Source organism: Podarcis vaucheri (genome assembly GCF_965113315.1).
Source record: "Podarcis vaucheri genome assembly, chromosome: 5".
NCBI classification, from domain to species: Eukaryota; Metazoa; Chordata; class Lepidosauria; order Squamata; family Lacertidae; genus Podarcis; species Podarcis vaucheri.
The window spans coordinates 67,686,751-67,713,150 of NC_138763.1; the positions used below are offsets into that span (position 1 = coordinate 67,686,751).

Here is a 26,400-nt window from a genome sequence, read left to right on the forward strand (position 1 = left end):
GGATGCATTTAAAGAATGCAAAAGTGTTGGATTTAGAAGGATAACGGAATAGTTTTGGGTGGTGTGCTTACCTATGGTATGACAAGGGATTTTCTGAATCATTGCGTAAGGAGAAGTTTATATGGTGTTTTGAGCTATGAAGCTTCTTGACATGTTTTGGGAGCAGGGAAGTAAGATGGCCCCTACTGAAGGCTTGGTTGCCAAGGTAGCTGGGGTTAAAGTGGGATAGTTGAGACCAAATGTCTTGGGGCACCCCAAGGAAATTGATACCAGTGGGGAGTCATGCATCTTTACATACTATGACCTATAACCTTTCTTGCTGTATGTAGAAGGATGTTTTTAAGTTTTACGTCTCTTTGTGTGCTGTGTTTGAAACTGCTATATAAGCTTTGTTCTAATGTGACTTGTGGCAGTCTTTTCTAAACAGCACTTCTGCTGGTTAGTGAGTGTCAGGGAACTGACATCAGAGCGAAAGGCGAAGGAGAGGCTCCCCGATTCTGCAGGAGAAGGTACCAGCACCAGGGGGAGACGCAGCTTGGTAGAGGGGGAAGGAAATCGGCGTAACACCAGGGATCCAGGAGGGCAAATGGGGGAAGCGGAGGGAGAGCTCCGGGATTCTTCCCTGGACATCAGTGAGGAGAGCACTGGTCCTCCACTACCCATGCCCTCCCTGTGCAGAAGACTCCCGTGCAGTGAGAGGCGGAGACGACTGGGAGTCAAACAGCTTTTATGCTGGAAAAGGTTTAAGAAATGCCTACAGACAGATTCTGCTAGCGACTGAGGCAGCCACCCTGAGATGGGCTGTGCAGTCAGAACGGTTTAACCCAGGCAATTAAGCTCCCTTACAGGACAGTTTATGCACGAGTAACTCAAACCCATTACAGTGAGGTTGTCCTGTTGCATTAGCTTTAATAAACTGGGTTCCTGCTGGATCTGTTGAGTTTGCTGTTGATGATAACAATTATTTCCAATTGTTCCAATTGTTCAAGAGCTTTTGGGGTTTTTTAAGGTAAATGCCGTATACAGGTAATAAGAGTGCTGCAGCTGATTCTTCTTCTGAAACATCCTAAGGAACAGATACTTAATACTTTCTATGTTATAACATAGACAGTCCTATGCCTTGGTTTCTGAATCTTAATCAGAGAAGGTCTGCAACCTGTGCTAATTGTTGCTAGACCACATTTCCTGCGATCCCTGACAGTTGGCTATGCTGGCTGGGGCTGATGTCCAACAAGTGGTGGGAACCAGGTTGCTCATCCCTGGACGTGTCCTGGGATGAGTTCACTTGAAAACAGCAACAAAAGAAAATCAGAAAATGGGATGGCTTCTGTAAATTCCTGGAAAATAGGAGCACTTGGAGGGTCTGAGACATAGTTTACAGCATGGCCCAGGCTTCCCAACCCTTTGTATTATGAAACATTTCATCTCAAACAATCAGCAAATGTGATTTCTAGAAATGCAACTGTTTTGTGGTTTCAAATAGAACTACCTCGTTGGTTTTTATCTGCAGTAATTGACAAATTGTACTCCACGTGCTTTTTTAGTTTATTTGGTGTTTGATTTTTAATTTAGAGTTAGAGGTCTGCTGCCCAATCACTTTAGAGAATTAGGATCCTGTTCAATATGAGAATACAGCAGCTAAACATCAACCACTAAATTCAGAGTATATTTCAATTTGCAGTTAATTTTTTGATTGCATTTTAAAGGGGGTGGGGGGATTTCAGATAGGGAGTTCCATAATTCTATACAGAAGAGAAGCAAGTTTATTCTATAAAGCATGATTGCAAAATAAAAAATGAAAAATAATAATAAGTAGTACTAGAGGCTGCACTCCTGCTTATTGTTACATTTTTACCATCCATTTTGTTATGTATTTTTCTTCTTTAGATCCTTTTGCTATTGATAGCCACCTTCAATATTTTTGCAACAGAAAGGAAGAATATAAATAAATACGTTAATTTTTGTAAGATTTCTTTAAAATAAGAGTCTCCATTAATATCAGATATATAGTTTGGACCTTACATTAAGACTCTATTTGAACTTTTGCATCAGACAAAGCATATCCTTATACAATCGCTTTGGTGCATCAAGACCCCAGATAAAATCCGTATGTTGCCATTCAGGAATATTCTTATAGAAAACTAAATGAGGGATTCGAGGGAGCAGCCATTCAGTAGCCTCGGTGGTTACAATAATGTCATGTCCACTACTCCACACAGCAGTTGGCACAGTAATGTCTTCTATCTTATAAAATGGGGGTGTACTCTGTTGAGGAAAAGATCAAAAACATGAAAATGAAAATGAGGTTCACCTTTCACATCTTTTTCTCATTTTTAAGACATCATTTGGGTCTTCAAATGTATTGGATGTCATAATTTCAACCAGTTCTGTGTCTTTGGTATTATCCCACTCTTTCCCAAAGGAGAACTCAGAAATCATAACACGGTTCACATTGAATGTCTAACCTGCAACCAAAATGCCTCATATGAATCCAAACCACTTACCATGTTGTAGACAGCTTTGTTCTTTGATCCATAATCAAAATACTTAAATTGGTTGGTTTTAGCAAACTAAAAATATGGAAAAGACAATATGAAATTTGGTTTGTGTTCAAAACACAAAATCCTCTAAAAAATGGAGAGTCACAAGAAAATTCAAACGCTAGGGATATTGGTTATCAGAATTCCCACCCATCTACCATGGCCAATAAAAGCAGCAAAAGGTCAGATTCAGTAAAGGGCAGCTTCCTGAGTTCTTTCCACAAGATCCAAAGAACTGTTACAGCTCATGTTTGAATATTGAAGTATCTAGAACAGTGGTGGCCAAACTTGGCCCTCCAGTTGTTTTGGGACTACAACTCCCATCATCCCTAGCTAACAGAACCAGTGGTCAGGGATGATGGGAACTGTAGTCCCAAAACAGCTGAAGGGCCAAGTTTGGCCATCACTGATCTAGAATATAACTTTTGAGTGGTCTGGTAATCTTGAAAACTATACTTTTATAAAATGAAATGGAAACCTTAGTACCAAAACACAAACATGAGAAACTAAACAGGCAAGTCAAAACGTCAGACTTTTGACTCCTGAATTTTGAAATGCTGAGAAGATATTTGTTAGAACATACCTGACTCCAGTGTGCAATATTTTTTACAGAAGTAAAATCGGGGAAAATTTCAAGATACACATCTACTCGACTCTGGAAGAATGATAGGAAAGAAAATTCTTTTTATAATCACATTCTTGAAGAGTTTTCAAGGAACACCCTCATTCACAAGGTCATGGCATTCAAGGCAGTACAGCATGCAGACACTTGCATGTAGCACAAGGAAGCAGGTTTCTGATGAAGAGGTGTCTGGGTACCTAGATGTGTATCCCCCACCCATAGTGAATCCAGCTGATAAAGAGCCATAAGAAGGAAGAACAGGGGCCTTGAAGTTGCCTCTCAACAGTGAGCACCTGGACAGCACATGGAGCAGGCAGAAAGTTCACCTCCTCACAGTCCGCCCCGCTATAGGAATTCTTTCTGTCTTTTTACCTGGAGTTTAGCATAAGCAATTAAAATAAGCCACTCTGAGACTTCTTTGATATTTGGAGTGTGGTGCATTTCCTCCTCTATGGCGACGTGTAAGTGACCAACTACCTACTAGACATGAAGTTAATTTTGAAAATAAAATTTAAAAGAAAGATTAGCATTTATTGGAATAGGCCACTAGAATTTCACCATGGAAGAGAAGTGTAAAGGAACTCAAAATTATGCCAAATACTATATTTTGTTTGATTTGTTTTCTTTTGGTGTTTTGTATATGTACACAGCAAGTTCTTTCAAAAAGAAATAAATGATAGAGAATAAAACTACCTACCACATTTAGGTTTTTCTCATTGTGTCCTTGAAATAAGGACATGATTTGGAGACAAATTTTGTCAATCCCTGGATAGCTGCACAACTTGGCATCAATGGCTGTTAGTTCATTAAAGAAAAAGCAGTATTCTTTATTGCCGCATATAAGCTGTAAAAATAAAATAAAATCTGAAGCATTACTAAATAATCGTCCTTTCTTGGAAGGAAACATTGAGGTTCCTGTTAGAAACAGATCTCCTTTATGTTACAGTTATATACCACTTTTCTTCAAGCAAGCTCAAGAAGATATGCCTGGGCTTTCTAGGCAATTTTGTCTCCAGGTTCTGATGTGGCCTGGCTCTGGATAGGTGAAGAGACATTTCTTGAACAACCACCTCCTTCCCACACAACCTTTCAGATGCTAAGTTCCTAAAAGGTTTGGGAGTGTGGTCCTGGGAAAGGGCATTCTCTGTTAATTTATCTTTAATAGTGGACAGGGTTCAGCACAGTCAGCTTTTCTAGGCTAGGGGCAAACCAGAGTGAAGCCTGCTCCACTTTGGTCCATGGCCAAGCCCTGTCCACCTAGTGTCAGGGACTGGATGGATGAGGAGTGGTGGCAGCCAGTTGCCCAGGAAGCCCCTAGAAATGATACTGGGGGAGAAGATTTTGATCCTGATTTAGACTGGTGAGACAGGACAGAAGGAACCAGCTGGGAGTTATTAGATACAGAGAGTTAAGATGATGGGGGGGGGCAGAAGGGGGAAGTCATTTGAGGATGGAGGTGGAGAGGCTCAGTGTGAGCGCAGATGCTGGCCAAGAAGAAGCAGAAGTTGCATCTCCTGTTCTGCAGAGAGACAGTCCTTTCCCCACCTCCTCTCACAGTCCGAGCAAGGAGTGCCATGAACAAAGCAGAACAAAGAATGAGGCAGGCACCTGCCCTGTGGAATGCCCTCCCATCAGATGTCAAAGAGAAAAACAACTGCCAGACTTTTAGAAGACATCTGAAGGCAGCCCTGTTTAGGAAATCTTTTAATGTTTAATAGACTATTGTATTTTAATATTCTGTTGGAAGCCGCCCAGAGTGGCTGGGGAAACCCAGCCAGATGGGCGGGGTATAAATAAATTATTATTATTATTATTATTATTATTATTATTATTATTATTATTATTATTATTATCACCATCATCATCATCATCATCATCAGGTGATGGCTGCTGGGAAGGAATCTGAAGTGAGGGGAGGAGGGGGCAGAGACTTAATCTCTGCAATGTCTTTATCCTCAGAGACATATCTTCTGGATCTCTGTGTATCTGTGATCTGAGCAATAAAAGCTAATTGTTCGTCAAGTCTCTTGCCTGCTTCTGAACTGCAGTGGCTGGCTGGCTAATCTGACAGCCTTAACACCCTGGATTGGCTGGAATTCAAAAATCAGGAGGTGGGAAAGCCAGGAGATTCCCCCAAATGCTGCCACCTAGCCTACCATTGTTTGCCAGGGGGACAGAGCCCGCTGCGACAGGGCCGCAACAGGTGCCCACACCAAGACTGGATAAGTAGCCATTTTTGCAAGGACATGTTCATCATCTGTACACACCTGTATTTCAATGTCTGTCTTTTTTTGTTCTATATTGAAAGGCTATACTCTGTAAGTTGTAAGTAGGAAAACCATTGGAGACTGCGACCTTCCCGTGCTAGTTGTTCCCTTGTTCTAACTTTAAAGTCTTATTGGTAGACCTATAATAATTCATGGTACGTTAGCCATTTCTCTTTCCCTATCACACTTCTAGTGTTAAGGGTATTTTCACATGTAACCTAGGTTCATATATATTCAAGATTCTCATTGTAGTATGTCTAATGAAATGGTTTTTAAGCCCTATGTTGACTCTGACCTTATCAGTAAAGGTGAACACACACACACATTTATAATGGGTCTGTACAATGGCAATCACTTGAGTAATACCTACTCTTATCAATTCTTTAGGAAGGTGTAGAATGATTGAAAAGAGTCATTTGATGCCTTCCAATGTGTGGCCAGGAGCCAGGCCCATGAAGAGTTTAACCTTTTGACCAAGCTGTGGCATAGTTAAAAAGGCAATTAAACCTGGGGGGCAGGGGAGAGAAAGAATTCTAAACATTACACTTGCAAACAAACAAACAAATAAGTGATAAGAAACCTGTGGCTCCCCAGTTGCTACTGGACTACAACTTCCATCAGCCAGGCTTGCTGGGGCTGGTGGGATCTGCAGTCCAAAAGCACCTGGAGGGTCAAAGGTTTCTCATCTCTCTTCTTTTGAAATGCCTCTCATTCAACAAATTCAGGGTGGTTTGCTTTTTGGATGTTGGGTGTCCACCTGTCTTAAATTAGGTGCTGGAGTTTTCAATAAAATGTGTCACATGTAAATTCTGACCAGGATCCACTTATTTCATGCCTGCTGGTCTTTGCTGCCTCGCACCACAAATGGAGATTATTCATGACTGTGGAACTGATAAGAGCTGTATACTCTGTCTGATCCTGTATACTGAAGTCCTGATCCTGAAAAGACTTTCTCATGGAACCTTAAAAAAAACCAAAAAAACAAATATGCTTTAATCTTTTGTTATTGTCCATGGAGTTTTCTTGGCAGGAATAATGGAGTGGCTTGTCAGTTTCTTCTCCAGGTGGATCACATTTAGTCTAAACTCTTGGCTATGACCTGTTCGTCTTGGGTGGCCCTACACGGCATAGCTCATGGCTTCTGTGAGTTATTCAAGCCCCTTCGCCACGACAAGGCAGTGATCCACGATCACAGCTCCATGATCACTGCAGATGGTGACAGTAGTCACGAAATTAAAAGACGACTGTTTCTTGGGAGAAAAGCAATGGCAAACCTAGACAGCATCTCAAAAAGCAGAGACATCACTTTGTCAACAAAGATCTGTATAGTTAAAGCTATGGTTTCCCCAAAAGTGATATATGGAAGTGAGAGCTGGACCACAAAGAAGGCCGGAGAATTGATGCTTTTGAATTGTGGTGCTGGAGGAGACTCTTGAGAGTCCCATGGACTGCATAAAGATCAAACCTATCCATTCTTCAGGAAATCAGCCCTGAGTGCTCACTGGAAGGACAGATCCTGAAGCTGAGGTTCAAATACTTTGGCCACCTCATGAGACGGGAAGACTCTCTGGAAAAAACTCTGATGTTGGGTAAGATTGAGGGCACAAGGAGAAGGGGATGACAGAGGGCAAGATGGTTGGACAGTGTTCTAGAAGTGGCCAACATGAATTTGACGAAACTCCGGGAGGCAGTGGGAAACAGGAGTGCCTGGCGTGCTCTGGTCCACGGGGTCACAAAGAGTTGGACACGACTAATCGACTAAACAACAACATGCTTTAATCTGTCTTTTTCTTTTCTGAACTTCCTAATAGTCCTGAGACTGAACCATATCCTCAGTAAGTCTCTGATAATATAAGAAGGCGAAAAAATAAAAGGCATTTCATTCTCTTCTTCTTAACTTACCCGTTGTACTTCCCTGGGAATGGCCAATATAATACAAGCTTTTTTGCTTAGTTTTCTGAAGAATAAAGTTTATGGTTGCTGGAATATCATAAATTGCCATTTCATGTATATGTGCTGCCGAAGCGAGCACAATAAATTGCCATTTCATGAAAGCTGAAAGACAAACACAGAATATAGCTGAAATTTTGCCTGTCTGCAATTGCATACAATTGTGGACATTAATGTATAAATACATAAAAAATAATACATCAGGTATGATAACGTGACATCTGGAGAATTATGTTGTAAGTTTATTCTCCCATGGAAGGAGTAAGGAAAGAAAAAGTACATATATATTTATGATTTATTTAAATATTTCTATCTCCCTTAAACTAGCCCCAATCGGTTCTCAAATATATACATTGTCTACAGGTCAAAGGGTAATTTTAAAGAATTATATAAAATTATACGTAGAAATTATTATATAAAAAATATTATCAAAATACTCAAGTGTGTTAAATTTAAATGGTAATTCAGAAGTCCCTTTCCACGGTCTAAGAGTTGGAAAGCCTGGGCAAAAAGGTACCGTATTTACCTGAATGTAATGCACATTTGCTTTTGGCCAAATTAGGTTACGAAAATTGGGGTGTGCATTAGATTTAATGACACATTTACAATTGCTGGCAAATGCTTTTTTGGTTTCAAGGTTTTGAAATTGAGGCGCACATTAGATTTGATGATGCATTAGAGTCACGTAAATACAGTAAGTCTTCACAATATGTCTGGCAGAGCTAACAGGTCTGTACAAGAGCGGGTCATCAGTTAGGTAATCTAAATCCCAAATTTATATATTAGTAGTATCATGGCCAGCCTAAGATATTCTGGCACTGGAGGTGAACCACAAAATTGGACTACCTCCTCCCAGGGGGGAAGCACTGAGTGAAGATCTATGCCAGGAACAAGGTGGGCAGAGGCGGAGCAAGGTAGGTGTGGTGGGTGCGGTCCGCCCTGGGTACCATCCCTGAGGGGGATGTGACAAAATCCGGTGTGCCCGATCGCGGTCATACCAGAGCACACTCCCCAGCCAGGCCACTGCGCCAGATCGCACCCCCCCCCCAGCCTGGCTGCCATGCTCCCCATCCCATCCCTCCCTATGGAAAGTTCACTACACCCGTATGGGTGGTTCGTGCCACCCCAGGTGCCAGAGAGGCTTCCTCCGCCACTGAAGGTGGGAAGAAATATTGTCATTAGGAACAAGTGGGGATGGAAGATCTACACCAGGAACAATGTGGGGAATCAATTTGATTATCCTTTACATATGGCAGAGGGAAGGGCATTCCACAGTGCAGGGGCAAGAGCAGAAAATGGATTTTTTGTTGTCACTACTCTCTAATATTCTGTACAGTGTGTTTGGAGGCTGAATCTGCTAACCCTGTGGGGCCGGGTAGAACGATGGGGGTGGAGATGCTCCTGTTTAACCTGGAGGTAGGCTGTCTGAATTGTGTATTGCTTTGTAATGATTTGTTGGGTCTCTGGGCAATAATAAAGATTGATGATGATGATGATAAAAATAAATACATCTATGAAGCATTTCAGTTAAATGCATTGTAAAATCATATAGAGAAATCCAGTTGGGAAAGACAGAACTCCACAGTGCCATCTGGTTTCATAGTGTTATATTGCCTATACAATGCATCTAAAATGCTTTTTCTTTACTAATCTAGTTGAGTCCTGGAAAAGTTCTCAGGAAAAGCATCCCTTCCATCCAAGCAACAATAGCCCCTTGTACTTATCTGAAATTCCAAAATTCTTCTTGGTCTATTGAGAAGTGCTGATGTCTTCTAGACCAGGTGCCCCCCCCCCCCGTTATTTAATATTTATTATTTATTATCCAGACATCATAATCAGCATCTGCTAGAACAAATCCCAGACTATTGCTGGGAAGATTTGAAATCCAGCTCCTGCCTTCACAAAAGTTACCAGGTACCAATAACGCAACTGACTTTGGCCCTGGAAAACAAAGACAACATTAGATAGAGAATGGGCACTTACAGAGCACCAACATTTTCCACTGGTATCTAGCCCAAGGCCAAGCAGAGAAGGGTGCAGGGGGTACAAAGGAGATGAGTCAGACGTTTCCTAGGACCTCAGAAAATGTTTTCATTGATTGTGTGAAGACTAGCAACGATGTTTTGTGTAAGCCTACATAAAACGCTGTGACACTTCTTTCCCCGCCCACTTTCTCTTCTGCCAACATGTCCCCGCCTACTTTTCCCAAACAATCCAGAGAGGCGGTGCTGAAGCTTTGGCAAAAGGTAGCAGAAGTAGGTGAGGCAAGAAGGTGGGCAGGACTTGCCTCTCCTGTGGCTGAAACGCTGTGCCTCTGAGGTGACTGACATCTGCCGCTGAAGTTATCCGCCATACACTTTGATCAGAGTAGGGTGAAGCAGCTCATTGCCACCATTATCAACATGAACAGATGAAGAACTGGCTATATCTGATAAAATTATCATTGTGGGGCCATTTGCAACACTCTCCCTGCCACAATGTGAAGGCAATCCCATGACAGGACAAGGATCTGGGATAAGAGTTCACCACCACTTTATTGATTTCAGATGTAGGTGGACTTTGGTTCTGGCACTGGGTATTTATCCATCCTGGCCTCCAGTTGGAGGGCTGAAATTTTAAACATGGGCATTCGAAGGATTGTGGCATCACACTGGTCTACCAAGGTGGCCATTCCAAAACCACTGCTGGAAGCTCTATGAATTCTCTGCCCCACACTTGCCTTCTGGACAGAGATTTCCACCTAGATCCCTCCAATGGGGTACCCTATGAGTGCTAGGCACACTCAGCTTTTATCCTTACCTGGCAGACCAGAATGAGATCTTCCATACGCAAGTCCGCCAGCCAGACACAGCCTCACAGGCTGCCCAAGTTTGGGGACTTTAAATTTTTAGAATTGGTGGGCTATCCTGTATTGCCGTGTAGTCGGCTTGGGAATTTACAACACCCAGATGCTGGGAGGGCAGCTCATGAGGGGCCACAACAGCTGCCCACCCAACTCCCCCCCCCCATGCTTTCCTTCTCCTCCCTACACCCCTCCTCCCTCCCTACACCCCCCACCCTTTCAGGAGATACATGGTCTTTGGAGTTCCCTTTGCTTCTTGCCTGAGTCATCACAGTTACCAGACAGGTTTTTTCAACTGCTGGGGCAGGCTTGATTGCTCTCTGAGTGACCGGCAGTTTGTGAGGCATTGTCTTTAAGCACCTGGCAGTTCAGCAGCTCTAGTTGCATTGTCAGTTTAACTAACCAGCAGTTTGACCAATTGCAGTCTTTTGTCTGTTTAAGCACCCTTATTTCCCTCAACTGGTCTTATTTTCCTCAACTGCCAAACTTTTCTTTGTTTGGCAAAGTTTCCTTTGTTTGATAGAAGTTTCCCCAGCAGTGAGATATTCCCCTTAAGAGCAACCTCACCCCTCCTTTTCAGAGGGCCGCTGGTGTGGGCCTGGAATCTTATTGATTTCCTTTTCTCTTAATTTGGCTGCAGCTTCTGAGCATCTCCTTGTAAGCAGTTATTTTCAATGCTGTTTGATTACTTGGCATTGGTTTGCCCCTATATTTGCCTATCATTTAAAGGGGGCAACTTTTTATTGTAGGCAATTATCTTCTAATTCTGTCTGACTGCAGTTGGGGTTGCTTTGTGTATGGGATAGTTCCTTGGAGCCAGGTGCTAATATGTAGTTGAGCGCTGCTGCTTGAACTCTTGCTGGGTTGTGATTTAATAAATATAAATAAATACAAGCGGTGCAGTTAAGTGATGTATAGCTTGTTCATTTTGTCAGCAGTTACGCGGAGCAATTGATAATAGTAATTCCTACTCATAGCTATAAATCCATTGGCTATTAATTGAGATACTATCGATTAATAATTAATTCATCAACCGTGCTCCGAACTTTATTGATGCACAATAATTGTATACTAACATTTAATTACAGTCAAGTTATTAATTGATTGGCGATATTAATACTAATTTAAAATAACAACAACAATAATAAAATAAAATAAATTTGAAAAATAAATAAATAATTATTAATAATAATAAATAATAATTATTATTATAAATAATAATAAAAATAATTAAATAATAATAATTAAAATTAATATTAAAAATATAAATAAATAAATAAATAAAAATTAAATTTAAAATAAAATAAAAGAATTAGTGATGAAATAAATAGGCGCATTTTACTAGTGCACAGAGCAGCTCATGGCGCCCAAGAGGAAGCGCACGGGTGCAGTACCAGCAGACACTGTAGCTGGCAACTGTCGTAATAATAAACCCAAACCCATTTCGCATTTCCTCAATGCCTTCAGATCATTGTTGACTATGAACAGCGCTTTCTCTTAGCTATTCTTTAGTTCTATTTGCCTTGCGTTTCTTACTTCCTTGTTTCACAAACCAGTGGCCAGCCTTTAAACTACCCAGGTGCAGGCCCAAGCCCTCAGACAGGAACGGCGGCTGTGCAAACTAGGTCTCAGGCTTGCTCGGCGACGACTGACTTTCAGAACCGCATCGGGGCGCCTGCGTGGAGGCTGCCGGCCCGTATCAATAACCCGGTTGCTTCCAGTTCTTCTAGTTCTTTGCAGAATAAGCAGCCCAAGGTCCAGCTTCCAGAATCAGGCACCTCATCAGCCGGTGATGATGAGTCAGAATGGCTAACGCCCTTTCTAGGGAGGCCGCTGCTATTAGCATCTGGCAGTTAGCCCGTATGTCGAGAAGAAGCCATCAGAGGTGTATTGCACTGGAAACCTGGACCTTAGAAAGGATTTAAAACATAAGGTGTGCTGGTAATTCAATAAAGGGCAATGCCAAACCAGTCTTGTAAGTACCCGCACTAGTGTGAGAGATGTGCAGGGGCTCACCCAGCCACAGCGTGTTACAAAGAGAAGCGGCCCTTTCGGGGAGGTTGGGGCTTCCACCACTCTAGTTCCAGACGAGCCCCCACAGCAGGGAACCATCGATAAAGTCCTTCTGGGTCTAGCATTTTCTCCAATTCAGCTTTCTCCTCTCCTCAACCTCTTGTCTATCCATCCGGACGGAAGTGCAGCATCCTATCTTTGGAAGGGTTTCTCAGAGGGTTTCAGAATCCCAGTAGTTGGCTCCTTAACCGCAAAGGACTCTCTTAATCAGAAGTCAGTAAGGAAAAGGACGCTCACCTCGCCCCACGAGGAGCTAGCCCCACCCCCGGGTGCACACCATGTGTGCCACTCCGGGTGCCAGAGCAGCTAGCTCCGCCTCTGGAGTCACACTATGGCATACAGCTAATTGGGATGAACCCAACAGGGCCGCCACTTAGCCCCTGCTTGGTCTCCAGGACAGAGGCACCCCTTCCCAGACCCACCCCCCTTTTGAAATTATTAGGCAACCAAATGTATCATTCCATAACACCTCAGATAGGAATTATTTTTTCCTGGGGAACCTGCCTTTTTCTCCCAGATCAACTACAAGAGCAAGACCACAGCTTTAACAAAATGACAGCCCAAACAGGAAGACACATGGGAGCAATGGTACTGCTTTGAAGTGTTCCAGATCCATTTCCTGTTCTCCCAATGAGCAGGGCAGCTGTGGGCAAAATTGCAAAGAAGTACAATAATGATTTAGTCCTTAGTCCTAGAATCTAGTAAGCCTTTAAGCCCAACAGTCGGAATCGCATAATTTCAATGCTTTAACCATATTAGGGAACATGTATAGATAGTAAACAAATTGCTAGTTTTGTGAGAAATAACACTTCGCTGAAGTGGATAACGCTTTGGCTAAGAGCTCACCTTTGGCAATCTTCTGGTACATGTTGCATATGTAGCAGTTCTTTCTAGCTAGAGTGAAACTGAAACCTGACATTTACAGTATCAGATAGAATTGTTCTGGAATGTCCTGGCTGTGTCTGGAATGTCCTGGCTGTGTCTGTAGTACAACAGTTTTGGAAATCTGTAGGAGAGCATCCCACCAATCTCTTGTCATACTAACAATCTTGTTATCAACTAACAATCCAAAGTGCTAAAATTTTAGCTACATTGGCAACAGGATGTTGGCTAGAAGCAACTGGTTTTCTGAAGCTAAAACTTACAATTTTGTTCTAGGAGTTACTTGATCACAATATAGAACTATTTGTTTATTCCTTATGAATTTTACAAGCTACCATTCAATTTAATGAGTAAGCTTGCACTTCCCCTTAGCTAGAAATCTACCAGTCCGGTATGGGTAGAACAATGGCCCATAACGGGGGAAAGCTACTTGCTTTAAAACAATTGGTGAATGAACAATTATTGGCAGATCATATTGAGCCTTCAGTTAGCCCCTATAATACCCCTGTCTTCGTCATAAAAAAGAAGATTTCTCCAGGATTTAAGGAAAATAAACCAGATCCTTGAACCCATGGGGCCTTTGCAGTGTGGTCTGCCTAATCCAAATGTGATTCCACATTCATATCAATTGGCTATAATATATTTGCAAGATTGTTTCTTCTCCATTCCCCTACAGGAGAAGGGTCGTAATTTTTTTGCTTTTATTATTCCTATGTTAAATAACATTCAGCCCACGGAACGGTATCAATGCAAAGTCCTACCACAAGAAATGCTGAATTCCCCTACCATGTGCCAACAATACATCAGCCATGGTACACATTGCTGTTTAAGCCGTTTGTGCATCATTTTACCCAAAAAACATCACCTGTCCTGCTCCAGATATCGCCGTTCTATTGCATTGACTAACGATTGTGATGCTTTTGTCTCTCTTCCTAGCAGGTCTGAATATATCTCTTTAGCTGTTTCTCTCCTAGGAGTCCCTGGATTGGCTGTCCGCAATAGTAGGAACATCAATTCTTTATCTTGTTCTGCAGAAAAAGCCCTGAATTTTACTTCACAAGCTCTTCACCTTTTGAATAAAGAACAGAGTGAACTCCACTATGGACTTTTACAAAATCGTGTTGCTATCACTATTTGCTGATGCTTCATCATTACGGCTGTGAACAAGTGGACGACATGTGTTGTTTTAATATTATTGATAATTCTAAAGCCATTCAAAGCCAAATCTCTCATTTGCAAAATCTTACACATCACATTAAACAGGACGTTGCTTTTTCTGGCCTCTGGGAGTCTTTCACCCAGTGGCTTACTGCTTGGCTGCCTAACTTTACTTGGCTTCGTAATCTCTTTCAATATGCCATTGTTATTATATGTATATTGATTTTGCTATGTTGCTTCCTCCAATGCATTCCTGGACTCATAAGTCTTTTGTCTCGGCTTCTCTCTCCCCCTCAGCCACCCAATAAAATCATTGCTGCCTACTTTGCGAAATGGCAGCACCAACAGTAAAACATTAGGGGTGATATGGGCGGACTTATTTCTGGCATGCGCTAGCAAACCACGTATCCGGAAGTATTTTTTGTCCCATCCACCCTGGCAAACTTATTTCGGGCATACGCTGGCATACCACGTATCCCGAAGTATTTTTGTCTTATTCACCCAGAAATCATATAGTAACCCCTCGCAAATAAGAAAAGAAAGGGGGAGATGCTGGGAAGTTTTTGCCTCTGCACATGAGTCTGTGAATGTTCTGATCAGTTCCCATTGAGTTCATGAAACAGTATACCCTGACCTGTTCTTAATGCATTGCTGACCACATCTACGGAACGTGATTGTTGTATTCTTTCATGTTATGATCAATCATTAGTAATTGTTTTAGTCTTGCTATATCAATCATTAGTTAAGGAGGTTTTCATGCCTGTCCAATTCCGTGTTCCCTGTGTTCCCTTTCCCAGCCTTTCTTCTATTGGTGATTAATGCCTATATGTAATCTTTGCTTTGTACTTGTGTTAACCAATCAGCAACCAGCACATACGTGGCAATGCATGTAATATTCAGTAAAAGAGACTCCTCGAGACTTGCTCGAGAGACGCCTCTCGATGACACCTGCTACTCGTCTGTCGTTATTCCAACCCAACAGTTATTTATTTATGTATTTATTTAGTTTTTGTAATTATTTATTATTTATTTATTTTATTTATAAATTCAAAATGATAGGTTGCTTAAAAGCAATCAGTTGCTCAAATAGCCTAATCAAGCTGAGTATCCCTTATTGAAAGGGTTGCAAAAAACTGTTGAAATAGGCCTATAAACTCCTGTTATGCTGAATTGCCAGCACAATGCCCTTGGCCAAAATGGTGGACTCAGCTTCACCAATTGCCCCAAACAATGCCCTCAGTCAAGATGGTGGGCGCTGCTTCGCCACGTGTCTGCACAATGCCCTCACTCAAAATGGCGGATTTGGCTTAGCCACATGGTGACCGTGAGCTAGCATTTACCCGTATAAAGCCCTTACTTAAAATGGCGCGTGCAGCCTCTCAGTATGGGCATAACTCGGCTTCAAGCGCCGTAACCCAGGCAACCACTATGCTTTTTGAACGCCCGCTATTAGACCCAGGAAGTAAAGCTGCAGCTAGGACAATAAAGAAAAGAAAAAACACTTAATGCTAGCCCCAACCCGTGAAATAGGAAAAGGGGGGCACTTAATTCCAGCGATAAGTTCACGAAAGAGCCGCAACGGTCATCGGCAAGCTAGCGGCAGAAAATTAAGGCAGGGGGACCAGCTATAAAGCTACACTTCGCCCAGTTAAATGAGGCAGCTCAGTAAAAGAGATGCTGAGGCTCAGGCGGTAACGAATTATTATGGCAGAGCCGCGCCGTGAAGCGGTAGTGTGATGGGATGATGAGCTGCTTGTGCGTAAAATTGTAATCCCTCAGAGTTTGTGCAACTCCACAAACCTCTGTGTGTGACAGAGCTCCTCAAACATGTCTGCTCTAATTGCTTGCAGATTCCGACAGTGGTTGTTTTCGGAATCGTTTCCAGCATAAGAGTTCCTTAACGGAAACCCGCCTTCTGGACTCACGGCGTGACAGTTTCCGGCGAGGCGTGGGTCTCCCTATGGGAGCTTCAGATACCTCCCCACTGTTCTCGCTGGAAGCGTCTCTGAGCCCTCCCTCCTGCTCGCATTCCCTCAGAGATCCACTCCTCCCCCTGCTGGTCCCTGCTTCGGCTGTTGAGTCTCTTCCTTCCTCCCTGAGCCCCTCCACCACCTGTTCCTCCGATGGCAGTTCCCTGACAGGTAGGCTTGACAAAAAGCAAGGCACCCCCTCCAACTTCTGATTCAAGCCTCTGGCTTCTGATTCAAGCCTCCAGCTTCTGATTTAAGATGCTTTTTGAGACCTCACGGCGAGCGGACTACCGCTGCTAAAGCAAACCTCCACCGAGGAAAATGGCTGTTCCATGCTATGTGGTCCTCCCCGCTACCGGAAAGTAATACTGGGCAACCCTCAAACCTCTAGCGAGCACTGAAGCATCCCACAAATATCGCTGCTCCCGTCTGCGCAGCTTTGCCTCAAAGAAGCACCTGGGGGGAAGATCGAAGGAGGGTTTCAGGGAATCCCACGTCATTGCAGAGAAGATGAGAACGGCCGTAGGAAGGAGCCGAGCGGGGGGCTTTCAGGGAATCCTACGTTGTTGCAGAGGAGATGAGAACGGTCGTAGGAAGGAGCCGAGCGGTCACGGTTGAAGAAGCGAGGGGCGGCTACCCGGGCAGGTGAACGGGGCTCCCAAAGCAAAGAAGTTTGTGGGCAAGGAATCACCCACTGTAAGGTAAGATCCGCTTCCAGCCCCCACTGCAAATCAGCGTGCTGCCCGACTTGAGCAACCTACGGGGGAACAACTGAAGAGGAAAACAAAGCCTCGTAGCACAATTAAAATATATTTGGGGACCGCTCCTTGGCAAAGGTGCCAGATTCCTAAAGCCGCAGTAGTTCCGATAAAATCGCTCTCCTTTTTACCACTCAGCAGGCTAAGGACGAAGACAACCTGGGAAAACAACAAGAGAATTAGTTAGCACACACGAGGCGCTGGATAAAAATCCTCGAGGAGCCAAAAAACCTAGCTAGCTGCAGTGCGGAAAAGAGGGAAACCCTCAGCTGCACCAGACCTAAATGCAGCGAGGCCACGCCTCCCGGGCCAGCCCTGGATTCCCTGTTATCGCGGGGGCTGAAGCCAGCCCCGCGAGCGTGGGGGAGGGGCGTGAAGCCCACAAACCCACCTACTCCCTAGCTCGGAAGTGGCTTTCTCATATATGTTATATGTATTCATACACACACACACACACACACACACACACACACACACACAACTCTGGAATAGCAATACCGTTGTGTAAGCACATGCATGGAATTTTTGAATAATATAATTAATGTGTTTTCCTCCTCAACTAATGAGCTGCTTAATTTTCAGGTGCTGCACAGTCAATTGTGGACGAAGTGTGGTCTGTGTCGCGTATTCCACGCGGCGTTTTCAGCAAAACACTAAGAGTTCCAGGTTTTTCTGTGCAGTCCTTTTTTAATGTGAGCTATATACAGGCTATATACAAAAGAAACAGTCCATACAGAGTACTTACAAATGAATACTCTCCACCACAGCACCACCACACTACAGCACAACCACCACACCCCCTGTTAAACAGGCTTTCCTTTTTAAAACAGGTGATAGCCAATTACACTAATCACACTCCTGCTGAGTCACTCTGACCCAGCAGAGTATTGCATCATCCTGTTGAAGCCTGCAGACTTATCCAGTATCCTGCAAATCCCAACACTCCTCCTTAAGTCAAAGGCTTGAGACCCAATAATTCTCTTAAGTCTCGAAATTTAGGAGCATCCAAACATTTTGTATACAAATCTGCCACATTACATTTTGTGTTACAGTGCTGTACCTTTAACACATTTCTTTCCAAAGCATTTTTCACATTTCCGTATCTTATCGCAATATGTTTACTCTTGCTCTTAAAGTTCTGTTGGTTAGCAAGCTGTTGTGCAGCCATGTTGTCACTTAGTACAGTGATTGGCATTTCAGAAGTTATTCCAAGCTCTTTTGTTAGGCAAGCAAACCACTCTATTTGTGATACACATTCGCTTATGGCTGAGTACTCTGCTTCACAAGTACTTGTGGCAACAAATGTTTGTTTTTGGGATTTCCACTGAACCAGGGCATTTCCAATATATATGGCATAGCCAGTGGTAGACTTTCCATTTTCTCTGTCCCCCCAGCTGGCATCAGCGTATGCATACACTTGCTGATCATGTCCTGTATCCAGCACCAGTTTAATCTTTTGTGCCTTTCAGATACCTTAGGATTCTTTTAAGTGCTACCCAATCTCTCTGAGCCGGGTCTGCACTTCTTTGGCTTAACAGGTGCACTGCCAATGTTATGTCGGGTCTTGTCCAACAACTTAAATATAACAGAGAACCCAACAGAGAATGAAACGCCGTTGCATTCTCACATTTTTGCCCTTCTGGTTCATTTTTGTACTGAGTAGTTATGGGAGTGTCAACCTCATTTGCCCTCTCCATTCCATATGTCTTCAGTAACTTTTCGATTTTTTCCTTCTGACTCAGAGAGTAAACGCCCTCTTCATTTCTCTGAACCTCTACTCCTAAGTAATTCTGAATCTCTCCCAAATACTTCAGTTTGTATTTGTTACCTAGGCTGTTTATAAACCAAGACACTTGCTTTTGTGCAGTTGTTATTAGACAGATATCATCAACATACAAAAGTAAATAACAAACACTTCCTTGCACCATTGCTGAATATAAACAGGAATCAGCCAGGCTTTGTTTGAATCCCATCTTTTTCAAAGTTGTGTCTATGCATTCATGCCATAGACGTGCACTTTGGTGTAAACCATATAGTGCCCTTTGCAGTTTTAACACCATACTGTCTTTTTCTAGCTCATAACCTGGTATTTGCTGTAAATATACCTCAGCGTCAATAGGAGCATTTAAATATGCTGAGGCAACATCAAAATGATTAACTTTTAACCCTCTCAGACTTGCCATTGCTAAAACTGATTTTACTGTTTCAGCCTTTGCTGTTGGGGCAAACACTTCATCATAATGTATCATTTTCCTCTGTGTAAAGCCCCGTGCAACCAACCTGGCTTTCCTCTGACAACTACCATCAGCCAGCTTTTTCACTTTAAAAACCCACTTACAGCTTATGGGCTTTTTACCTTCAGGCAATTCTGTAGGTACAAACACATTGTTGTTTAGCAGAGAGTTATACTCTGCCTGCATTGCCTTTAACCACGCCTCTTTCTCTAGAGTAGGTAACTCTTGCACTTCTTCAAAGTTTTCTGGCTCAGTTACACAAACCTGGTTTATGGTGGTTGGGAACCCATAACGGTCTGGAGGTTGACCTTTATTACTTCTTGCAGACCTCCTTGGTTCATTAATCTCACCCCCTGGGCTACCTTCAGGACTGCTTTTGGGGTGGATTGACTCTGGAGATCTACCTCCTCCTGTCCCTGTTGCACTTTCTTCTCTCACCTGCTCCATGCTAGCAGCTGGAGAAAAATGCTCAACCTTTACTTCCTCCCTTTCAGTTTCTCTGGGAGAGCTGCCAATTCTTAGCTTTGTTTCAGCTGCCTTATCAGGTATGCTTGGCAGTAAAACTTTTTCTGGCAGCAGGTTTGCATGTATCTTGGGCCAATTTCTTTGCTCATTAAAGCTGGCTGATCGACTATAACTCAAAAGGTTTTTATCATCTTCAAACCTGTAGGCTTTCGTACCACTTTCATACCCAAGAAATAGCAACTGCTGTGCCCTTTTCCCACCTTTTCTTCGGTTTTTCACAGGTATGTCAACCCATGCCTTTGTCCCAAAGATTCTTAAATGTTGCAAACTGGGACTTTTGTTATAGAGAATTTTATAGGGTATGTCATCTAGTACCCTTGACCACAAGCGATTTCCAATATAATTTGCAGTCTTAATACTTTCAGCCCAGTACATAATTGGAAGATTTGCATCTGCTAACAATGCTTTCATTTGTGTCTGCAAGACACCTCCTCTACGCTCTGCTACTCCGTTCTCCTGAGGCGTGGCCACATTGGTAAGCCTATGTTTAATCCCTTGGGCACGCAACCAGTTTCTTAGGGAGCTTGCCATAAACTCCCCTCCCCTGTCTGATTGAATAGAGCACACCTTTTCACCAAGTTGCCTTTCTACCCTTTTTACCCAGAACTTCAGAGTTTGGGCAACGTCAGACTTTTGCTTTAATGGATAGACCCAGCCAAATCTAGAAAAATCATCCACTAGGATCAAACAGTACTTGTTATGGGAGACACTAGGTGGAAAAGGACCAGTTACATCAGCATGGATCAACTCCAGTGGTTTTTTTGGTTTCTCTCTGGCTTGCTCTTGCTACTGGGCAAGCCCTGCTTTTAACCTCCTTGCAGATATTGCAGTCTAAGTAATTATCACAACTTTTTATGTTTTTCATCCCCCCACACAACTCCAATGTTTTGTTTAGCACCTTATAGCTAGCATGAGCCAAACGCCTGTGCAGGAGATGAATACACATATCATGGGTCGGGACATTTTGCACATTCGCAACCTTAGATTCACACTGCAGTACATACATATTAGTTCTAAGGCTAGCATTTGCCAACACTGCCCCATTTTGCTTTATCTGGCACTGGTCTCCCACAAAATTTACTTCAAAGCCTGCTTTTGCCAAGTCAGGAATGCTCAGGAGATTGTTTTGCAAACTAGGCACACACAACACATTCCTGAATGTGTGTCCCAGCTGTGGGAACACAACCTCCCCCTCACAAACCACATTAGCTTTCTGGCCCGTAGCAAGACTTACATGTTTTTTGTTTGAAGCCCTAGCATCAGTTAGCAGTCCTTTTCTTTTACAAAAGGTTTGAGAAGCTCCACTGTCCAGAACCCACAGCTCCTCATTTTCTTGACCATCTGCAGACACCCAAGCGGTAGACTCCCTCTGCTGCCACTTGTGCTTCTGCTGTTTTTGTTGTTTCCTCGGGCAGTCCCGAAGCAGATGTCCACTGGACTTACAGCAAAAACACCTTTTTACTTTGTTGACCACTGGCTGGTCTGCAGCAGCTCCTCCTGGCTGTTTCTCCGGCTCCCGACACCTCTGCTCTTCCCGGCTGTTGTTCCCTCTGGAATGCTCCAACAGCTGGGCTGAGGTCATCTTCCGCTCTGCACGCCTGTCCTCCTCTGCATACAACCGTCCGGTCACGTATTCCAGAGTCAGCTTATCAGTCTCTACAGACTCGAGGGAGTTGACCAGCATATCATAGCTATCATCAAGGGAACTCAGGACTATAAAGACTTTGTCCTCTTCCCCCACAGGCCTCCCTCTTAAGGCTAGCTCCTGGAAACAGCCTGTTAGGAATTTTAGGTGGTTTACCAGGGAGTCCCCCGGTTTCTTCCGACACCGGTACAGTCTCCTGGTCAGTGTTATCAGTGAGCCAGCTGTCTCTCGCACATGGACAGCCTTGAGCGCATTCCACGCCTCACTTGCCGTCACCTTATCAGCTACGTAGACTAGCTGGCTGTCGTCCACTCCAAGGATGATCGTAGCCAAAGCTTTCTCATCCTTTTCAAGCTGGGCCTCTGCTAGTGCCAGCTTTTCATCGTCGTCCTCATCCTCCTCAGGGGGCTGCGGTGGCTCTTCCACCACTTTCCACAGGCCCTCACACTTGAGGAAGTGTTGCATGCGGACCGACCAGATGCTGTAGTTCGTGGCCGTCAGCTTCTCTAACAACACACCAGTTCTGGACTGCTCCATCCCTGCAGCTCACCTCCAGCACCCACGGCTAGATAACTGCCACCTGTACTCTTGCGCAGCGGAAGCGTGCTGGGCCCATAACCCTGTCGCGTATTCCACGTGGCGTTTTCAGCAAAACACTAAGAGTTCCAGGTTTTTCTGTGCAGTCCTTTTTTAATGTGAGCTATATAAGGGCTATATACAAAAGAAACAGTCCATACAGAGTACTTACAAATGAATACTCTCCACCACAGCACCACCACACTACAGCACAACCACCACACCCCCTGTTAAACAGGCTTTCCTTTTTAAAACAGGTGATAGCCAATTACACAAATCACACTCCTGCTGAGTCACTCTGACCCAGCAGAGTATTGCATCATCCTGTTGAAGCCTGCAGACTTATCCAGTATCCTGCAAATCCCAACAGTCTGTTGGCATTGCCTTTGTATACTATGTCCTAGTTCAGTGGTGGTGAACCTATGGCACGCGTGCCAGAGAGGGCACTCAGAGCCCTCTCTGTGGACATGAGTGCCATCACCCCAGCAGGCCCATAGCTTCCATGCTGGAAATGGGGGGGGAGGAGGAGAGGAGGGCTCACATGCAAGCAGGAGTGGAGGTGGGGATCTCTCAGAAGTTGAGCGGAGGCTCCATGCCAAGAGATCCTCACCTCCACACCTGCTTCCACACAAGTAGGAGCGGGATCAGGCAGCTCAGTTGCGGATTGCATGGCTGCCTTCAGGTGGTGCAGGGGCTCTGATGCGGAGGTGGGGGCTCCTTTAAACTTCCCCCTTGAGGGGAGTGCAGCCGCAAACCCCTAAACTGAAAGTGTGATGGAGCCTGCACCTCCCCAGCTGAGCAGCCCCAATCCAGCTCCTGTTCCCGTGCAATCTGCGCCGTGCACATGCGCAGAATTCCAGTTGCAAATTCCCTTGGGATGTGGCCAGAGCTCTGGAATGGATCCTGTTCGCAACCAGAGGTACCACTGTATATGGAGAACCTCTGCTTCTTAATGGTGGTGTTGGAGGGTTATCGGCAGGCCTCCCTGCCTCCCCCCCCCTGCCATTCCATGCTAGAGAAAGAGCCAGGTACCAAGACAAACTGCAAATAACTGAACCTCAAAACTGGACCAACAAACACTGCCTAACTTGCCCCATATCAACCGCAAAGTCTCAACAGTAATAGGCTCCCTTGTGTCTGGCAAAGCCAGGTGTACACAATGCCAGCCAGTGATTAGCTTCTTTTACGTGGAAGGTATTACAGAAGTCAAGCAGTTGAAAACATTTGCTAAAATAAGAGACAGCCGCCCTATGGAGGCTCATGGTCTTGATAGCCAAACCTGAGCAATGTGTGACATTTCCATCACTGACCTCTGGTTGGGTGGGTTAGTCAGAATTGGAGTAGCTTCCGCTGGAATATAAAAAGTTATTCCAAGCTGCATATTATTTGGCCTTTTGTGGGTCCCTTCATATTGGCAAGGAATTCCATGATTCATTGCAGAACAGAAGCAAGTTTATTCTATAATGCATGGTAACACAATATAATATGAATATATATTATAATAATAATAAGTAGTACTAGAGGCTGTGCCCCTGCATGTTGTTACATTTTTACCATCAATTTTGTTGTGTGTTTTTCTTCCTTAGATCCTTTAGTTATTGCTAGCCAACCTTTAATATTATTTGCGACAGAAAAGAAGAACATAAGTACAGAAAACAATCAATGTAAAAATTTTAAAAAATGTGTCTGCATTAATATCAGATATATAGTTTGCCCCTCATATTAAGACATTATTTGAACTTTTGCATCAGAGAAAGCACATCCTTATACAACTGCTTTGGTGCATCAAGACCCCAGATAAAATCTGTATGTTGCCATTCAGGAATATTCTTATAGAAAACTAAATGAGGGATTCGAGGGAGCAGCCGTTCAATAGCCTTTTTGGTTACAATAAGGTCATTCCCACTACTCCACACAGCTGTTGGCACAGTAATGTCTTCTATCTTATAAAATGGGGGTGTACTCTGTTGAGAAAAAGAACAGAAAGATGAAAATTAGGTTCACTTTTATTTATTTTCCTCTTTTTAAAGACATCTTTTGGATCTTCAGATACATTGAATGCCTAACATCTGTCCCTTGAAAATCATTAACTATCTATTAAGTATCCAACTCCTTACTCTGGAGCAGTAAGAATAGCAAAAGGAATAAGAGTCCTCGTGGCGCAGGAGGAGGACGTGCTCTTCAGGACAGAGGGAGGGTCTCCTTGTGAGCCTGAGGGGCAGTAGGGCTTTGATGGTGTTGCTCAGCCTCCCCTCCCCCAACAGCTGAAAGGTGGAGTAACATAGCAGAGGCAGCCACTTCCGCACATATCAGCAGACTAGTTTCAGCTAAGCCCCACTGCCCATCTGGCCTGGAAGGAGGCTCTCAATGGATCCCAAAAGGCAAAATCTAGAGGGGAGTGGTAGTTCACTGGTAGAGCATCTGGTTTGTGTGTAGAAGGTCATAGGTCCCTCAGGTTTTCTAGTAGGGCTTAGAATCAGAGCTGCTGCCAATCAGTATAGACAGATAGGTGGATCAATAGTCTGACTTGGGATAAGGCAGTTTTCTATGCCCTTACTCATTAAATGCATGCACTTTCATAGATAAACACATAATTACAACCAGTTCTTTGGTGTCTTTGGTGTTATCTCACCCAAAGGAATTATATAAGAACTCAGAAATCACAACACGGTTCACATTAAACATTTAACCTACCGCCAAAATCTCTCATTAGAATCCAAAACACTTACCATGTTGTAGACAGCTTTGTTCTTTGATCCATAATCAAAATACTTAAATTGGTTGGTTTTAGCAACCTAAAAAGATGGAAAAGACTTATACACAATTTGAAATTTGGTGCATGTTCAAAAAACAAAATCCTCTTGAAAGATGGAGGGCCACAAGAAAATTCAAAATCTAGAGATCTTGGTTACAGTCAAACTTCGGTTGTCGAACTCAAAGAGAAGCCTCGTCGGATGTTTGGCTTCATAAAAGCATTCAAAAATGGGAACTTTTACTTCCAGGTTTTTGGCATTCGGGAGCCAAGGCGTTCCAAAATGGAGCTGTTCGGAAACCGAGGTTTGACAGTATCAGAATTCCCACCCATCCATCCTGGCCAATGATAGGACCATAAGCTCTGCTTAAAACAGTGGTGTCTCTGGAAAGTCAGGTAGAAGGTTATTAACATATCTATCATCCTCATTTGTGAGAAAATATTAAAAAACTGAGCCCGGCCCCTCAAGATTGAGGGCGTTCAGCCCCATTCCTGCATATGTTGGGAGGGAAGAGCTATCCTCACCCCAGAGAATTGGTGCCTGTGCCCACAATATTGACCTCTTCTTTTGCCCAGCCTTCACTAATCTTCAGCTGCCAAGACCACTGCAATATGTTTCACCTTCTGCGTAATTTGAGGATTCCCAGCACCAGTGGATGTTAGTGCACTCGGGTGAATGGGGCAGTACCCCACCAACCTCCATCTGCCCTCTTCCACCCACCCCCTGCCTGAACTCAGCAGCAAGGAGAATAAGAAATGGTGAAAGTGTTAGGATATTTCCGTTCCACCTTAAAAGGGAGCAGGCTTTGAGAGTCACAGAGCCTGCGTATTTCCTGTTCACAGGATGTTTATATTTTCTGTTGCTTTCGTTTTCTCTCTGTGCTGGAGACACTGACGCAGGCAGTCATGTCTTTCTTTGTTCTGATCAACGCTGAATAAAACTTGTAAATAATGCTCTCCTGAGTGCGACTTTTGCTGTGCATTATCTGCTGATAGAGTGTGCATGAGCTCTGGAATGTGGCAAGATATTTCAGGAAACTCATGTCACTAATTGCTGATACTGCGTGCCTACGGAAGATCGATGGATCGTCCGGCAGACGACTTGGGGCCATGATGGACTTTGTCTCCCTGGCAGTATCCCAACAACAGGTTTCAGGCCCAGATTCACGGCAGTTACAGGAGAGTAAGACTGTGACAGACTGCTGAAAGGTATGTGGAGGAAAAGCGAAAGTAAGGCTTTTCTGTTTGCCGCGGCAAGGGACTTTGAACTCCGGCAGACTAATGGATCTGGGGGCTGTGCCAAGCAAGCTTCGTGATTTATGAGCTGCTGAGATAAGAAGTTTCTGAAGTGAATAAGACTCACGGCTCAAATAAAAAGTTGGAATGGAGTTTTTCCAAGCTTCTGAGGCTGCTGAGTGCCCAAAGTTTAATTGGCACAATTATGGGACCTGTGCTGTGTGGTGTGAAAGTTTGCTGCGTCAGTTTGGAGTGTGGCATACTGTGTCTGAAGCCCCTCCAGTTCCTCTGACAGATAGATGGAGAGCCCAGAATTCGAAGGCCATTGACGTAATAGTCATGTCCGTCTCTCTGGAGGAAATTAAAACGT

The 26,400-nt window shown here is 43.8% G+C and overlaps 2 protein-coding genes and 1 pseudogene across 6 annotated transcripts in view; all 3 read right to left on the reverse strand.

Annotated features, from left to right (window-relative positions):
- Positions 1–26,400, reverse strand: part of LOC309532144 (lipase member M-like) — an 86,605-nt gene that overhangs the window by 15,970 nt on the left and 44,235 nt on the right. The gene's annotated exons all lie outside the window — the stretch shown is intronic.
- On the reverse strand, positions 1,912–13,162 carry LOC309532947 (putative lysosomal acid lipase/cholesteryl ester hydrolase; annotated as a pseudogene). The gene is made up of 7 exons (XR_014224710.1): positions 13,141–13,162; positions 7,332–7,484; positions 5,800–5,936; positions 3,860–4,006; positions 3,124–3,195; positions 2,505–2,570; positions 1,912–2,265 (listed from the first exon to the last, which is right to left on the reverse strand). The product of XR_014224710.1 is annotated as a putative lysosomal acid lipase/cholesteryl ester hydrolase (transcript).
- The window catches only part of LOC309532141 (lysosomal acid lipase/cholesteryl ester hydrolase-like), a 30,444-nt gene continuing 27,520 nt past the window's right edge, over positions 23,477–26,400 (reverse strand). For 3 of the 4 annotated variants that reach the window (XM_082222145.1, XM_082222146.1, XM_082222144.1), the window contains 2 exons: positions 24,772–24,837; positions 23,477–24,006 (listed from right to left, as the gene is read on the reverse strand). In XM_082222145.1, coding sequence (XP_082078271.1) covers positions 23,773–24,006; positions 24,772–24,837 — 300 coding nt within the window. In that variant the 3' untranslated portion in view covers positions 23,477–23,772. Of the gene's footprint in view, positions 24,007–24,771; positions 24,838–24,860; positions 25,179–26,400 lie in introns of those variants that run through there. The other variant, XM_082222147.1, reaches the window with a different exon arrangement.